This window comes from Hypanus sabinus, chromosome 30 (assembly GCF_030144855.1).
Source record: "Hypanus sabinus isolate sHypSab1 chromosome 30, sHypSab1.hap1, whole genome shotgun sequence".
NCBI lineage: Eukaryota > Metazoa > Chordata > Chondrichthyes > Myliobatiformes > Dasyatidae > Hypanus > Hypanus sabinus.
The window spans coordinates 35,027,363-35,045,285 of record NC_082735.1 but is presented as its reverse complement, the minus strand read 5'-3'; the positions used below and the strand labels follow the sequence as shown (position 1 = coordinate 35,045,285).

Sequence of the window (17,923 nt, the reverse complement as noted above, 5' to 3'; positions counted from 1 at the left end):
TAATTGTTACTCTGAATCTGAGGAAACACAAAATAAAAGTATACGGAGGAATTTAAGGTGGGGGGGTTATATGGGAGGCAGGGTTTGAGGGTCAGCACAACATTGTGGGCCGAAGGGCCTGTAATGTGCTGTACTATTCTATGTTCTATGTTCTAAAAAAGATAAAGAACACAATAATAATACTATATATTTATTTATTTAGATTGCTTGCATGCCTATAAAGTGACATTAAGCTGGACATAAGGTGACTGATGGGAAATGATAAAGTAGCGGTAGTTAGTGGGTGGGGGTGCTGATCAGATTTACTGCTTGGGGAAGGTAACTGTTTTTGAGTCTGGTGGCTCTGGTGTGGATGCCACATATTGTTAAGAGTAGGCTCGTTTTCTCCGTTCTAGAAAAGTGAAACAAGCTGCTTAATTAAAACAAGATGACACACTACAGCAATGAATTAATCATCACAACAGTCAACAAACATTGTGACTAAATAAACACTGTAAAATAGATAAAATCTCAAAAAAATTTAACAGAATATGGTTAATGCCAATAGTGATCAACGTCAGAACCCTATGCTCTTCTCAAATCATGGATATCTAAACTAATGCTAAATGTGCAGGTCAAACGAAAACAGGTTGTGGTTAACTAAGTAAAGCAGTAGCTTCAGAGAATTCTGTCAATGCCCTAACAGATAGTGCTGACAAAGAGGATGCCGGCAAGACACAGTGATGAAGCAAACAAAACTAACTATTCTATTAATTACACTATTTCTGGAATATTATCGCTGCAATCTCCCTTTGGGAGTTGTGTTTTGAACCATCTGCATGGCCAGTTACTTTTGTGGTATCCTGAAGAACTCATTGAGTTAGACTCTCAAGAATGCAGGTTTGGTCACAATGGCCATTGCTGGAGTGGACTTTGGGCTGGATAGAGTGGTGGGGCTCATGCCAGAGAGTAATAAAATGAACTGATGTTCAGCCAATTTAAACGTCGAGTCAGATTCAAAAGATCACAGCATTGAGGCCACAGGTGAAAGACAAACTGGTGCTCAGCTCGCTACACCATGAGGTTTTGCTTTCTTCAGTGCCGAACTGACTCCATGGCTGAGGCCTGTAACCATCGGCACTCACCTCAGTGCCAAACTGACTCCATGGCTGAGGCCGTAACCATCGGCACTCACCTCAGTGCCAAACTGACTCCATGGCTGAGGCCGTAACCATCGGCACTCACAGTGCCGAAATGACTCCATGGCTGAGGCCGTAACCATCGGCACTCACCTCAGTGCCAAACTGACTCCATGGCTGAGGCCTGTAACCATCGGCACTCACCTCAGTGCCAAACTGACTCCATGGCTGAGGCCGTAACCATCGGCACTCACCTCAGTGCCGAACTGACTCCATGGTTGAGGCCGTAACCATCGGCACTCACCTCAGTGCCGAACTGACTCCATGGCTGAGGCCGTAACCATCGGCACTCACCTCAGTGCCGAACTGACTCCATGGCTGAGGCCTGTAACCATCGGCACTCACCTCAGTGCCGAACTGACTCCATGGCTGAGGCCGTAACCATCGGCACTCACCTCAGTGCCAAACTGACTCCATGGCTGAGGCCTGTAACCATCGGCACTCACCTCAGTGCCAAACTGACTCCATGGTTGAGGCCTGTAACCATCGGCACTCACCTCAGTGCCGAACTGACTCCATGGCTGAGGCCTGTAACCATCGGCACTCACCTCAGTGCCGAACTGACTCCATGGCTGAGGCCTGTAACCATCGGCACTCACCTCAGTGCCGAACTGACTCCATGGCTGAGGCCGTAACCATCGGCACTCACCTCAGTGCCAAACTGACTCCATGGCTGAGGCCGTAACCATCGGCACTCACCTCAGTGCCAAACTGACTCCATGGTTGAGGCCGTAACCATCGGCACTCACCTCAGTGCCAAACTGACTCCATGGTTGAGGCCGTAACCATCGGCACTCACCTCAGTGCCGAACTGACTCCATGGCTGAGGCCGTAACCATCGGCACTCACCTCAGTGCCAAACTGACTCCATGGTTGAGGCCGTAACCATCGGCACTCACCTCAGTGCCGAACTGACTCCATGGTTGAGGCCTGTAACCATCAGGCTCCTGGACCAGCCACAGCTCTGAACTGGTTCCATGGCTGTGACCATTGGGCTCCTGGACCAGCCACAGCTCTGAACTGGTTCCTTGGCTATGTGCTCACTTTCAGGGACTCTATAGTTCATGTTCTGTGTGTAATTTACTTACTTTTTAAAAATAAAACTGTTAGCACAATTTTCTTCTTCTCCCACCCCCATACATTGGGTGTTTGACAGCCTTTGCTGTATAGTTTTGTTTTTAAATGGATTCTATTATGATTGTCTTGTGGCTGCCTGCCTGAAGACAAATCTCAATCTAGTATACGATATATATACTTTGATAATAAATGTACTTTGAACTTTAATTTGCTGTTCATGTACTATGTAGTATTTTGGTGTCTACTTAGTTAAGCATTATGAATTGACACACCTTCCAGTGCTTTGCAACTCAAAAAAGAATTCTTATCTTCTTTAAATACATTTTATAAGCCTATTTTCTTCCACCATCTATTAACCTTTGATCAATTATTAAATCCAAAAAGTGACATCGCCCAGTTTAACAAACCACTTAAAAAGAAAAAGAACTGTTCCAAATTAAAAAAAGAAACAGAAAGTATTTAAAATACTTTTAAAACTTGCACTAACACTGCAGCATATAACAAAGAATGAGCTAAAGAATCTTAACCAAACCGAGATCTGCACTTGTATAGGTGAATGTGTGTGTGTGTGTGTGTGTGTACACACACACATATTTATTTATTATATATATACATATATACATACATACACATATACATATATTTATTATATATATACACACACACACACACATCCACCTTTAAGTATTGCCTACACATGGCAGTTAATTAGTAACAGGCTGAAGTAACCACTTTCTATTTCTTATATTTTTACATCATAGAGGGCCATTTGGCCTATCAAATCTAAACTGGCTCAGAAAATTCCCATCAATTCTATTCTACACTTAATTGCCTTTAACCATTTCTCTCTTCAACTACCCTCCAATTCTCCTGTCACCCACTACTCCAATAAAATTTTGTAGTAGCCATGATGGATGGTGGGGTGGAGATGCATCGCTACCAATGAAGGTATAAGGTGCTCCTTCCCTCCACTAGTCTGCAGGTCACCCTTCGGCAAGGTGTAGCACCTGCCTAGACCCCCACCTCCACCCATCAGGGTCATGCAAAGCCATGGGAGCAGCTGGTGTACATCACAAGTCCTGATGCCAGGGATATAATCTCTGAAGAGTATTGATAAAGGCTGGGGTCACCGTCTTGTAAAGACACTGCCCAGAAGAAAGCAATGGCAAAGCACTTCTGCAGAAAAATTTGCCAAGGACAATCATGGCCATGAGACCATGAGCACCCATGTCATATGACACTGCACAAAATGATGATGATAATGATGAGTAGCCAATTAATCTACAAACAGGTCTTTGGGATGTGAAAGGAAACCCACACAGTCACAGGAAAATGTGCAAATTCCACAGAGATGACACCCAAGTTCAGAAATGAGCGCCAGTCACATGAGCTGTAATGCATTAGTACCATTTGTTGCACCACTATGTTTTAATAAAGGATGTTTAGTTAGAAGCTCTATCCTCGCTGCCTGACTTATTTAATAATATGGAGAAAAACTCTATTGCCAACTAGATTGAGATATTGCTGATGAGCAACTATCAAGGCAAGGAAAAGGAGAACAAGTGTCTTCAGGCAAGGCTGCAATTATAACAGGCAATATACTGTACTCGGCAGTTGTATAGGTGGCCGGGAGACACAAGCTTTAGCGAAAATATTTGTGCAATGGGTGGCGATGTTCCTCACACTAAATGACATCCCGACGAGTCTAAGATATAGACCAAGAGGAAGGCAGTACTAGAGAAAGGAGGTCTGAAGATGCATTAAACTCCAGCAGATGCATTAGTGCACAGATGAGGCATATTTTAGAATCAGAATTAATATCACTAGCAGATGTCGTGAAATTTGTTGTTTTTGCAGCAGCACAATGCAATACATAATTTTAAAAATTATATACATCATGCCATGATCTCTCTTTGGAGGCTTTTACTTTTGTTTGCATGGTGGATTGTATGGGAAGATGGGAATGCTAATGCTTTATATGCTAGAATAAATATGGCGGGGTGAAGGGTTGATGCTGCTTGTGTGTGGAAGGGGGCAAGGGACTTTGGGGTTCCTGTTTTTCCTGTCATTCATTCTTTGGGCTTTTTTCTTCAAGGATGTCTGCGGAGAGTAAGAATGTCAGGCTGTATGTTGTGTACATTCTCTGATATTAAATGGAACTTATTGAAAAAAAAGTAGTGAGGTAGTTCTCGTGGGTTCACTTTTCCATTCAGAAATCTGATGGCCAAGAGGAAGAAGCTGTCCCCGAATCATTGAGTATGTGCCTTCAGGCTCCTGTACCTCCTTCCTGATTGTAGTAATGAGAAGAGGTCATGCCCTGGATGACGGGGGTCCTTAATGATGGATGCCACCCTTTTGAGGCATCGCTCCTTGAAAATGTCCAAGATGCTATGCTATGCTAGTGTCCATGATCGAGCTAACTGAGTTCACAACTTTCAGTAGCTTCTTTCTATCCTGTGCAGTAGCCCCCCCCCTCCACCTCCATATCAAATGCAGCCAGTTTTAATGCTCTCCACAGTGCATCTGTAGAAATGTGCGTGTGTCTTTGATGACAGACCAAATCTCTTCAGACTCCTTATGAAATATAAGCAGCTGTCATGCCTTCTCTGTAAGCTGCCATCAACATGTTGGGCCCAGGATTGATTCTCAGAGATGTTGACACCCAGCAACTTGAAACTGCTCAGTCTTTCCATTTCTGATCCCTCTACAAGGACTGGTGTGTGCTTGCTCATTCTACCCTTGCTAAACTCCACAATCAGTTCCTGGTCTTACTGATGTCAAGGACAAGGTTGTGGTTGCGACACCCGCTTTCACAAATGTTCACATTCAGCTTTGGAAAGGGAGGATGGCAAAGCCACAAAACTTCATCCATAAAAGTGCAGTGATGGTGATATGGTTAGTAGGTTAGATAAAGTTTGAGACGCACAAGGTAAGAAAAATACAGTGACTGAAAAGAGGTACATCAGAAATTGTGTCAGTGCATGCAAATATCATATACACAAGACCTTGTTTGAAAATCCATTAGTGTGGAAAGATGATACATAAATGAAGTTGTGATGAGAGGTCAATAGATTTTTAGATAAGAGGGGAATTTTGGCATGTGAAGTTAATGCAGGATAGTGAGGCCGAGCTGAAAGATCAGACGTGATCCAACTGAAAGGCTGACAGAAACAGCTTAACTGCCCACATCTGCTTCTCTTTCCTATATCAGCCCTTTATTTCAAGACAGGACCTTTGGACACCCAAGACATGGGAAATATCAGCATTCCATGTATTCTATCTTGCTCATCTGTAGGTTTGTATGACTTAATGACAACACCTCTTATTCTTCCAAACTCAAAACAGTATCAGCCCCATTTATATAACCACCTCTCCAGCTCCCAGTTCCAGCAGCCTATGTTGTGAAGCGTTGCATTCTCTCTGTCTTCTTCATATTCCAGAACCTTACAAAGTTCAATGTAAATTTATTATCAGATGTCACCATATGCTACCCTCAGATTCATTTTCTTGCAGGCATTCACAAAAACAATTGAATCAATCAAAATCAGCACAGAAAGTTGGACAGCCAAAAAGACAACATGCTGCGCAAATACAAAAAAAAAAACAAAGTAATTATAATAAATAAACAATAAGTATGGAGAAATGAGTTGTAGCATCTTTGAGAGGTTGTGGAATCAGTTCATTCTTGGGGTGAGTGAAGTTACCCACTCTGGTTCCAGAGCCTGATGGGCATGAGGGGTAATAACTGCTCCTGTACCTTCTTCCTGACAGCAATAGCAAAAAGAGGGCATGGTCTGGATGGTGGATGATGCTTTCCTACAACTGCACTCCTTGTAGATGTGCAAAATGGTGTGGAGGCTTTTACCCAAGATGGACTGGGTCTTATCCACCACTTCTTGTAGGCATTTCTGTTCAAGGGCATTAGTGTTTCCAAACCACCAAATGCAGTAAAACATTTTTATCCATGCTCTCAAATATTCCTGCAATAATGGCCTTACCTATTGCTTGTTATATCTGCAAGTTAACTTTCAAAAATTGTTAAAAGACCATGAGTCATAGGAGCAGAATTAGGTCATACGGCCCAGTGAGTCTACTCCACCAAACCATCATGGCTGATTCGTTATCCCTCTCAATTTCTGCCTTCTCCCCATAAATTTTGACAACCTAATCAAGAACCTATATTACATTTGTATATTCAGATAGCAATTTCTCATTCTGCTTAATCCATATATTTTTAAGTGCCCTATTAAACATTTTAATAGCATCTTTCCCCCATTACTGTCATCAAATTAATCAGTAAGCTGCAGTTCTTTCTTAAACATGGAGTTATATCTGCTCCTTTCTAATCTGTGGGAGACATTTTAAAATCTGAAGAATTTTTGAAGACTAAACAGTGCATCCATCATCTCCACTGCTACCTTATGGAAAACAGATCACCAGGTCCTGGGGAATTATGGAATCCTGCTCCGATTAGATTCAAGTTTAGCTTTCATGTTACATTAAAACATGCAGTGAAATGCATCATGTAATGAAGCCCATCAACATTGCCATATATTCCAGTGCCAACAATGAATTTCTATATTCAGCCTCTTATTCTATCTAGATCTATTGCTCTGTGAGGTCTTACATCTTCCTTCAACTTTAATTTCTCTGTATTTCCTTTTTCATCAGTATAATTTTCCTTGGCTCGGTATGTAAAGGAGTACAATAACCTGTTATTGTTTCCTTTCTCATATACAAATAAGTTTCACACTCAAAATGCTGGAGGTACTCAGCAAGCCAGGCAGCATCTATGGAAAAAAGTACAGTCGACATTTTGGGTTGAGGCACCTTCGGCAGGGACTGCACTTTTTCTCCCCCATAGACGCCGCCTGGCCTGATGAGTTCCTCCAACGTTTTGTGTGTTGCTTGGATTTCCAGCATCTGCAGATTTTCTCTTGTTTGTGATCCAAATAAGCTTTCCCAGTATAAAAGTTGTTTTATGCTAATTACTCTTGCAGTCTACTTATCAATTTCATGGTGCTCTTTTGCCAAATTCTGACATTTTTTTTCAAACATCAGGGATTGATCCTTTTTGCCAACCTTTTGCTTTGTTGAAAGTGTCATTAATTCCCCTCAATAAAGTACAAAATCAGTGACCTCAGCGTATCAAAACTAAAGTAAATATATTAACTATTGCACAACTTAATTAACAGCTTAATTAATTAATTTAGACCAGATACGATCACTGAGAAAATAATTAGAGAGAGATTCCTGAGAATACAGGAGATGCCCTAATAGTTAAACCAAGTTACAATTAAAAGTAATATGTAGTCGATTGAAAATGCAATTGATTATATTATAACATGCAGGACAGGTAACATGTCATGGCTACAACATGTGGGATTTGATGGCTACTCTGGGAAACAGCAAATGCGGGATTCTCTTTTTGGACAGCACAGCAATCATCATTCTCTTGTGATGAACTTAAAACAATCATTGAAGGAAACTTACTCGGCAAACTAAAGGAACTTAGGTCTGATGATCCTTTGGACCTGTTTCCCTAGGTTCCAGATTCTTTTAAAACATAGCTGGAGAGCTCCTGGTGTTAGGCTGTACTTTCCAAGTCCCTGCAGATGGAAAAAACTATAAAGTGCCCCTAATAAATGAAAACAAGGGAAGTACAAGCTAGCTCTACAAAAATGCTGGAATCCATGAAGAGGTGGCTCAATTGTGAGTTTTCCCCCACCTTTTTGATTGCATGGCACATTACCTATCCTGCATGTTATAATTTAATTACCAGTTGCATTCTTCAATTGACAAATTATTTTAAATCATAACTTAGTTTAATTATCAGGTGTTTCCTATGGTGAGGGAGTCTAAGACCAGAGGACACAGCCTCATTAAAGAGGGATATCCATTTATAACAGAGACAAGGAGGAATTTCCTAAGCCAGAGAGTGGGAAATCTGTGGAATTCATTGCCACAGGCAGTAGTAAAGGCCAAGTCATTGGGTATATTTATGGCAAAGATTTTTAGATTCTTGATACCTCAGGGCATGAAAGGATACGGGGAGAAAATAGGAGATTGGAGCTGAGATGTATCAGCCATGATGAAATGCCAGAGTAGACTTGATGGGCCAAATGGCCTCATTCTGCTCCTATGTCTTATGGTCTTATGGAATTTCCAAGGACTAGACACCTGGTGACACAAAGAGTTCATAGATGCTGAAATCAGGAGTAACAATCTATTGGAGAACCGAGCAACATCTTTGGGTGGTCAAGCTAATTGGTCTTTAGCTTTCTCATGTTTCTTTCCCTCCATAATAGCGATTTGCTGTCTTATTCTACTGACACTGTTCCACAGATTATTAATGCATCAGCTATCTCTGTAGCCATCAGATCCAAGAATCATCTCTTTCAGCTCCATTAGTTTTTCAGTACTTTCTATTCAGCAATATTAAAGACTTAAATACTTGACCATGACTCTTGGTTCACCCCCAGCTCAGCTACATCATCTTCTACACCAAAGGCAGATATAAAATACTTTTATTTGTACCTTGCCTAGTTCTTTATTCCCTGCATTCACTTTTATTGTTACTGTAAAGTTTACTTCTATCTTTGCTATTCCCTTTCTTCTCACAAAATTGATAAAGCCATCACAATTTTGAACTCTTTGGTAATCCATTATTGATTTTTAAAACTTACCGTTCATTGGGTCTACGCCTCCCAATCTACTTCTAGCAATTTACTTACTTTTTAACCTAACTACTATCTAACTACCTTAAATTTACCTAGCTGCTGTCTTAATTTATACTTCTACTTCTACTTACCAGCTTGGGTGGCAGAGTGAGATATGCCTGTACCAAAGGAGAGGTAAGGAGCTCTTTCCCTGCACTAGCCTACAGGTTACCCTTGGGCAAGGTTTAGCACCTGTTTAGCCCCCATTTCAAGGTCAAGTGAAGCAATGGGAGCAGGTGGTGGATGGTCATATGAGCAGCTGGTGCTTATCACAAGTCTTGCTTATGCAACCACTGATGTCACACAATCTCTGAAAGTATTCAAAATGGCTGGGCTCGCCCATCTTGTAAAGACATTAACACTAGAAAATCTGCAAATGCTGGAAATCCAAAGCAATATACATAAAACGCTGGAAGAACTCAGCAGGTCAAACAACATCTATGGAAAATAGTAAACAGTCGATGCTTTAGGCCAAGACTCTTCTTCAGGACTCTTAACACGTTGACCTGCTGAGTTCTTTCAGCATTCTGTGTGCTTTGCCTTGTAAAGACACTGCCCAGAAGGGAACAATGGCAAAACACTTCTGTAGAAAATTTGCCAAGAACAATCATGGTCATGAGACCATGATCACTTATGTCATACACCAGGCACATAATGATGATGATCTGCTAATCTGTGTTATACATGAACTTGCACAGAAGATTTTACCATATAATGATCATCTTCCTCCTCTGTCCCCAAGGCAAATCATTCCTTGTACTATAGTGAAAGCTTAAAATTATGCCCCTAATTAAAAGTAATGTTTTTTTCCAGTTTATGCATTAGGTGTCAATGATTCTTGAGGCCCACTTGAATTAAATGCTCACAATTGCATACAATTCAAGTAGAAAAGGTTACTATTTATCAAAGACTATGGTATCATAATTCATTAGACTGTGAATAAAAACAAAAATAGAGCTTTGCATTTCCATATGGCAAGCAATTATTTTGGTCTATGAGTGTTACGGTATCCATTTATCACCCACTCATAACACACTTGTTTTGAAAAACAAGGGGATGCCAACTGCCAAGCTTCTATCAGTGTTCGCCTGAACAAAGAACATGACTAAGTTCACATTATTTTATGGAGTCACTAAACTTTCTACTCAAATTATCTGAACATCAGAATGTAAACAGAAATTGGCGGAAGCAGTCAGTAAGGCAGCATCTATAGCGACAGAAACATACTTGTCAAGCTCCATGAGCTTTTGTCAAGTCATTATGAAAGGTTAACAACCAGAGACTTCAACTCTATTTCTCTTGGGTTATTCACAGCTTTCAGTTTTCATTTCCATTTGAAACTTTTACAATAATCAGAAAGTCTAAACAAGAAAGTGATACAAGTGTAGTCCAAAACAGATCCATCAATGTCACTCCATCTCAGCCCCCAGACAACTGAGTACACTGGTCAACTTTCTGCTGGGAAACAAAATCCCTGAACATTGATGCACTGGTCTTTTCAATAAAAATGAAGCAGTAAAATGCAATAAAATCTGCACATTGCCTTTAAACAGATTTGAATATAGTCTCAAGAGATTCTGCAGATGCCAGAAATGTGATAGAACAGGAAGTGATAGAGGAGCTCTGCAGGTCAGGCAGCATCTATGGAGGGGAGTAAACAGTCGATATTTCCATTACCTATTCTGGCTCCCTTCTTACTCCTTTTCTTCTCTTCATGTGCCCATCATCTCCATCTAATGCCCCTCTTCCTTCCCTTTCCTCCATGTCCTCTCCCATCAGACTCTTCCTTCTCCAGCCCTTAACCTCTCCCAGCTCTGACTTCCCACCTTCTTACTTCATCACCCTCCACTCACTTTCTCCCTCACCTGGACTCAATTCTCTACCAGCTTTCCCTCCTCTCAACATCTTATTCGAGCTTCTCCCCCCCCCACCCCATTTTCCAGCCCTGATGAAGGGTCTCTACCTGAAATGTCAACTGTGTCACAAGATCTTTCACAAGATTTCCAGCATCTGCAGAATCTCATGACTACATTCAAATTTGTTTAAAGGCAATAGGAAGATTATTGTTTCATTTTACTGCTTTGTTTAAGTATAATTTACTGAAACAACCAGTGAACCAATGTGATGTGGTTCAAGGCTTTTCTAGCACTTTGTGAGTCCTTCTGAATATAGTTCATAAGTTGGGTTGCTGGAGAACAACGACTTCGTAATAATTTCTGAAAATTGCTTCAAAATCTTGACAGGGAGCCACTATTTAAAAAAAAAACAGTGCAACAATCCTAAGCAGTATTTGAGGAGACAGTATTGCATATGTGGGCATCAATGAGGTCAACCACTGGCACCAAGATCTCTAAATTACTCAGAAGCATCCTTCAATATTAATGTTGTAACATTAGCGATAATGGATACTCCAAGCACTATAAAGTTCCTAGCTGCCAATTAAACAAAAACCAGCATTAGACCATGTCTATAATATTTATTTTAATTCACAACATATTATCTGCATGGACTTGCCTATTAGAATTGAACAGGGGACAAATTATGTAACATTAATTGCATCACACACAACCCCGTGTATAAAAGGCTCTTACCATTATATGATGTTTGGCTTCTCTGCCTAATTTCATATAAGCTATTTGCTACAGCGCAAGTAAGCACACACAATATGGGAAAAGCCACATGGCTGATGTCATCGCTTATCTTGCACAAGTTTCACATTCAGGTCATAAGAATTGTACGGCACAGGAAGAGGCCATTCAGCCCACCATGCAATATGTTTATTTGATTTAGAGGCCAGTTCAACGAGCCACACTCCCAGCAACCCAACTATTTAATCCTAGCCTAATCACAGGACAATTTACAATGACCAAATAATCTTCTTCCTCTCAAATTCCAAGCTGTCTTGAGAAGAGGAAATGGGCAAGGCCAGCCAGCAGGGGTCTAGTGAAGCTGCTCAGCCCAACCCCCTGTACAGTGGATGCAATGGATCGCAGAGGTGTTGATGAACTCCAACCACACCATTGAGTTCAGAGGACGACGGAGATGGAAGGTCATCAATGACATGTGCTGCACTTAAGAGCCAAGGGTCCCAAAAAGAATTAACGTTCTAACCGGTATGTCTTTGGACTGTGGGAAGAAACCGGAGCACCTGGAGGAAACCCACACTTTCACAGAGAGCATGTAGAAACTCCTTACAAAGGACGCTGGATTTGAACTCTGAACTCCAATGCCCTGAGCTGTAATAGCATCGCACTAACCACTGCACTATGGTGACGCCCATTTTGCACACATTCAGTCACACTTTGGCATAAACTTCTATGTCCTGACAATTCAAGAGGTTGGCTAGAAGCTTAGAATTTAAGAGTATCTGCCTCTGTCACCTCAGACAAATGAAAGTAATTCCCCTCTATACCTTACCTTAAATCTATGCTTCCATGTCATAGACACCCTCTTGAAAAGAATTAGTACAAATCCTTAGTTGAAATATTTCAACAACCTGTTGAATTGTGTCTACACCTTCTACAATACAACCACTTCCTTGCTACAGTATAGCAAATAGATCTGCACAATGTGCCAAGTGCAACCTTATCTAAATTGTAATATACCATCCCATCACTTTAACTCTAGGCTAAAACAGGTAAAGGCAAGCACCCCATATGCTTTCTTCACCACTCTTTCCACCTCTGCTGCCACGTTCAGGGTTCTCTGGACTTGTTACACCAGGGTCCTCATCACCACTCACTAGGGTGTTTATAGTAAAAATTCCCTGCTCACAGCAATGTCCACGCAGCTGTGTAAACAAAAATTAGATGGAATATTAGAAATGAATAAAGTTCCCCCCCCCCCCCAATAATTCTTTATCTGATCATCAGGAGCTGAAAGATGACAATGGAGAAGAAATCAAAGCTCCATCCAAAGTTATCAGGCATAAAAAAAACAGAACCATAACACATCAGGTCAATAAACCTGGGCAAACATTTAGAAACCTTGGCAGTTTTGTGTTAACATGTATTATAATTGCAGCATTGTCAAGCTCAATCGGCTTCAAAATTATTTCTGCATCATCATTTACAAAAAGCATGACCTGCTGTGGCATGTACTTCATGATGACATTTTAATAGTCAGCATTTTTCTCTAACAGACATGAGCAACAGTTCACACTTGCTCACTGCTTACAAATACTTGGTTAAGAAAAATCCTTACCACTGTCACATGAATGTCATTATTTTGCAAATGCACATCTAGGTCACTGTTATTACAGATATCATCTTAAAACTTAACTAGCAACAATTAATAGTACGTGGTCATAGTTCTAAAGTAAAATTGCAACATTAGATGAAATGCATCAAGCAGAATTCATTAATACACTCAAATGCAAATAAGAATTTGACAATTCTTGATGCGACTGAAGTGCAATTTTAAATAGAAATGTTACATTATAAAAATTGTATGATACACCATCACATTTACAGATCCAAAGTCAGTATATACACTTCCATGGAAAAGAAATAAAGAGATTTCTACTGGTCAGTTATGCAAAAAAAAATCACTTCAGAGCTTAATGTTGAATGTTAAATTACATACTGATAAGAATACATAACTGATGAGCAAATAGTCAAGATACCATCCCTTCTGCCGTGAACAGAAGTTTTATTTTAATCCTTCTTAAACAGAATTATTCTCCAAGAGGACCACAATCTTGTTGTGGTTTGGACTTTGCGTGCCTCGATGACCTGAGAGCTATATTGGCTGGAGTAAGGGCTTTATATGCTTTAGCTCTTGGTAGAGTCACCCATGCCAAACAGGTCAAAGGGTAGAGGTCAGACTAAGAGTAGTCCACCAGTACTCCAGGTTCAGGAGTTCAGCTCAGGGCTAACAACCCTGACTGATAAAACAACATTGTTAATGAAACCGCAATGAAGAATACTTCTACACCTGAGAGCGACGGTATTTCTGAGCCTTCACCCAGCACTTGCATGAGTGACAGTGGTGAAAACCAAGAGGAAGTTACTGACATGATGAACAAAAGCCCTGAACACTGTCAGAGATGGAAGTCCCTCATTGCTATCCTAAATACCAACTGCATGATGGGCAGTAGATAAAGAGAATAATGCGAAATTTGTGTACAAAACACTTAGCACATTACATGTGTGTACAGCAATAAAAATAAGAAAACTTTCAAAATACTCAGGTTACATACATATATGGAGAGAAAAACACTTAAACGTTCACCAGAATTGGGAAAGCTGTGCAATCAACAGAGGAAAGAGACAGTGAGACAAAAATGAATGAAGGTGAGGTAAACTGACTAAAGGCAAGTCAATATATGGCAACCCAGGATGCTAATGGGATATGTAGGCAAAAATCTAAAATTAAAAATAAACTCTAATGGAATTGTCAGGGATATCAGAGAATTACCCCCTCAAATTCTAAAATTTGATGGGGCAATTCTCCCCCTTTTTGACAAACCAGGAGAACCCAAGTCCACAATAACGTCCCATCATCCCCACTCCCTTCTACAGGGATAGACATTAATCCCAACACGAATTTGGGAAAGCAAGTTAGAAAATGCTATAAATGTTTATTATCTGAACTGTTGAAAACAACACTGAGGCTGGAAGCTGATGTGCCATCGTGGGAGGTCAAGAGAAATTAGAGGGGGAATGGAACCAAGGATTTAAGGGGCAGAGATGTAGAAGCTAAGGACAGTTTACACATGGTTGCCCCAATGCCATTGAGAGCAGTGAATACTGTATTTTAAATTGAAAGGCAAGCAAACAAATTATTGCTTCACCTGGAAAATGTGTTTAGGAATCTGAATGGTGGGAAGGCAGGAGACCTAGGAGATACTACACTTTTGTTGATTGCTCACGATGGGAAAAGGAAAGCATATTGATGAAGACGGGGTAGGAAGCAGTGAACCAGTGGAATAGTGAAAGGCAAGGGCAATGTGCGTAAGATGGCAGCATCACATTGGAAGCATCAGAAATAACAATGAATGTGGGGGCTGTGGGGTGATGGAGGGTAAATGAAATGATTCAGGAAGGGTGCAAAAAGGGAGAGAACAGAATTATGGAAAATGGAACAAATATAACTGATTGGTTTTCAACATCTTTTATCTCACATACCAATTCTGATTCTCCCCTGTAGATCATAAGATATAGGAGCAGAATTAGGAAATTTGGCCCATCAACTCTGCTCTGCCATTTCATCATGGTGATCGATTTTTTCTCTCTCAACCTCAATCTCCTGCCTTCCCCTCCATATCGCTTCATGCCCTGACAAATCAAGAATCTATTGGACTCGACCTTAAATATACCCAATGACTTGGCCTCCACTGCTGCCTAGGACAACGAGTCTCACAGGTTCATCACTCTGGCTAAGCTGAATAATTTCCTTAGTTGTCCTATTACCACTCCTTTCTTAGACCATAAGATATAGAAGCAGAATTAGGCCACTCAGTTAGAGTCCACTCTGCCATTTAAGCATGGCTAATTTACTTTCCTGCCTTCCTCCTCTAACCTTTGATATCCTTACTAATTATGAACACATCAGACTCCACTTTAAACAAGCTGGCTGTCTATGGCAATAAATTCCACACATTCACCACCCTAAGACAATCTTCTTGCACCAAAGTTCAAAGTACATCTATTATCAAAGTATGTTATTCAACCTTGAAATTCGTCTCATTACAGGCAACCACAAAACAAAGAAACACAATAGACCCCATCAAAAAAAAGACTGTTAAATACCCAATGTGCAGAGAGAAAAAGAAACAAATCACGCAAACAGCATTCAGAGCAAAGGGAGTCCGTAGACACAAAGCCTGCAGCAGGCAGTACAGAGCCGAGTTAATGTTAACATCATCTCATCTCTCCTACTTCCATTCTCACAGTCTCTGCTCCTCCTTTACACACTAAACTCTGTTCAGCTAACACCTTTCCTAATTCCAGTGAAAGGTCAGCACGATGAATCTCTCTCCTTTTGGACTTCCTGCATATGCAAAGGCTTCTTTTCGGAAACTGCGCCAATAATGTTTTCTGTAATACACCTGGCTATGGTGCTGTTCCCTTATTCTTTAGTGATCATCTACAAAGTACATTCTATTTAAATTTTGTAACACTCTAAACATAATGAATTTCTACTTCTATCTATTTTATTTTTAATGTCTACTTTTTGCATACTGTACATTAACAAACACAAGAAATTCAAAGCAATGCACACAAAATGCTGGAGGAACTCAGCAAGTCAGGCAGCATCTATGGAAATGAATAAACAGTCAACGTTTCAGAATGAGACCCTTCTTCAGGACTAGAAAGGGGCAAGGCACCAGAATAAAAAGGTATGGGGAGGGGAAGAAGGCTAGCTAGAAGGTAATTACTGAAGCCAGGTGGATGGGAAAAGTAAAGGGCTGGAGAGGAAGGAATCTGTTAGGAGAGGAGAGTGAACCATAGGAGAACGGGAAGGAGGAGGGGCACCAGTGAGGTGATAGGCAGGTGGGAAGAGGTAAGAGGCCAGAGTAGAGAATAGAAGAGGGAAGGGGTGGGAAAACAAAAATAGACGTTCATGCCATCTAGTTGCAGGTAATTATGTCCATTAATACCTGTGCTGGAATATCTGTTATTTCCTCTGACACGCCATGTCCATTCTGTAAAATAAAAAGAGAACAAATTGTCACTTAAAGTGTAAAAATGTTGCATCATTAAGTAAAAAGCAAGCAATGAAAAGGCACAGATGTACACACTCATACACATTATGCTGTGAACATTGATTTTCATTAAGATATTTCTTTACCCAAGATCAATTTGCACAAAGAGGTCCCGCTTTAGCTCCGATTACTGAGAGCTATGCAGTCAAACATCCCTTTGAGTCGTGGAAATAGTAGTCCCTTCAACTTGACAATCAGCAATTTTGCACAAAAATTTTCAATTCCCTTTGAAAATCTTATCATGGAAGCACAGGATCTCACACATTCTCGGCAGCCTCTTCTGACTGCAGCACCATTGGATTCAAACACATCCTAACCACCACGAAAACCTTCAACTTCCAGTTCAAAAAGTGCACCCACCTCTGACCATTCTGTACCTCCAACATTGCCAAAATATTCCTCTGATTTGTCAAGGACTATAATTAACTAATTCACAAGCTCAAGTTCTAATGAAAAAATACCTTTTTGGAATCTGAACATTGCAAACAAAGCCAGCATATATTGCTCATTCTTAATTGCCTTAGATAAGATGGAAGCAAGCTAGCTACTTGGACCATTAATGTCCATCCAGAGAAGGTGCCTTCACTGTTGGGAGTTCTCAGACTTGGATCCAGCAATGAAGAAGGACCAGCAATGCCTTTCCAAATCAGGATGGAACGTGACCAGGAGAAGGACCTGTATGTGACGGTATTTTCATACACCTCCTCCCCTTGTCCTTTCTAGTGGTGGAATCCATGTATTTGGGCTGTCAGAGTAGTCCAGACAAGTAACTACAATTAATTTCGTAGCTACAGTCCTAGTGTTGGGGAGGGTGAATCATTCAGGCAGCTAATGGGGTGCAACTCAAGTGGCCTATTTGCCCTCTTGAAGATGTTGGTGTTGCAATAGATACCCATAGGCAAATGGAGATCATTCAATTATGTAGCCAACTTGTGCCTTGTTGATAGTGGCAAGCCTTTAGGCATCATGAACCAAGTCACTCACTGCATGATAAAATGACTACAAATGCAGGTTATTTATAAAGCTGGTCTAGTCGAGTTCCTGATCAATGGCAACCCACAGGATATCAATGAGGATTTTGATGATGGTAACGCAACTGGATGTCAAAGGTAAATGGTTCGAGACTTTTGTTACTGATTAATTACCAAGCCTTTTTGTTGAATTGCTATTGGTTTATTATTGTCACATGCACCTAGATACAGTGAAAAATACTTGTCTTGCATTATGTTTATACAGATCAG

The 17,923-nt window shown here is 40.7% G+C and overlaps 1 protein-coding gene across 2 annotated transcripts in view; it reads right to left on the bottom strand.

Moving 5' to 3' along the window:
• Positions 1 to 17,923, bottom strand: part of rps6ka1 (ribosomal protein S6 kinase a, polypeptide 1) — a 172,012-nt gene that overhangs the window by 130,583 nt on the left and 23,506 nt on the right. For both annotated transcript variants that reach the window (XM_059954691.1, XM_059954692.1), the window contains exon 2: positions 16,578 to 16,622. In XM_059954691.1, the coding sequence (XP_059810674.1) occupies positions 16,578 to 16,622 (45 nt within the window). The remainder of the gene's footprint in view (positions 1 to 16,577; positions 16,623 to 17,923) is intronic.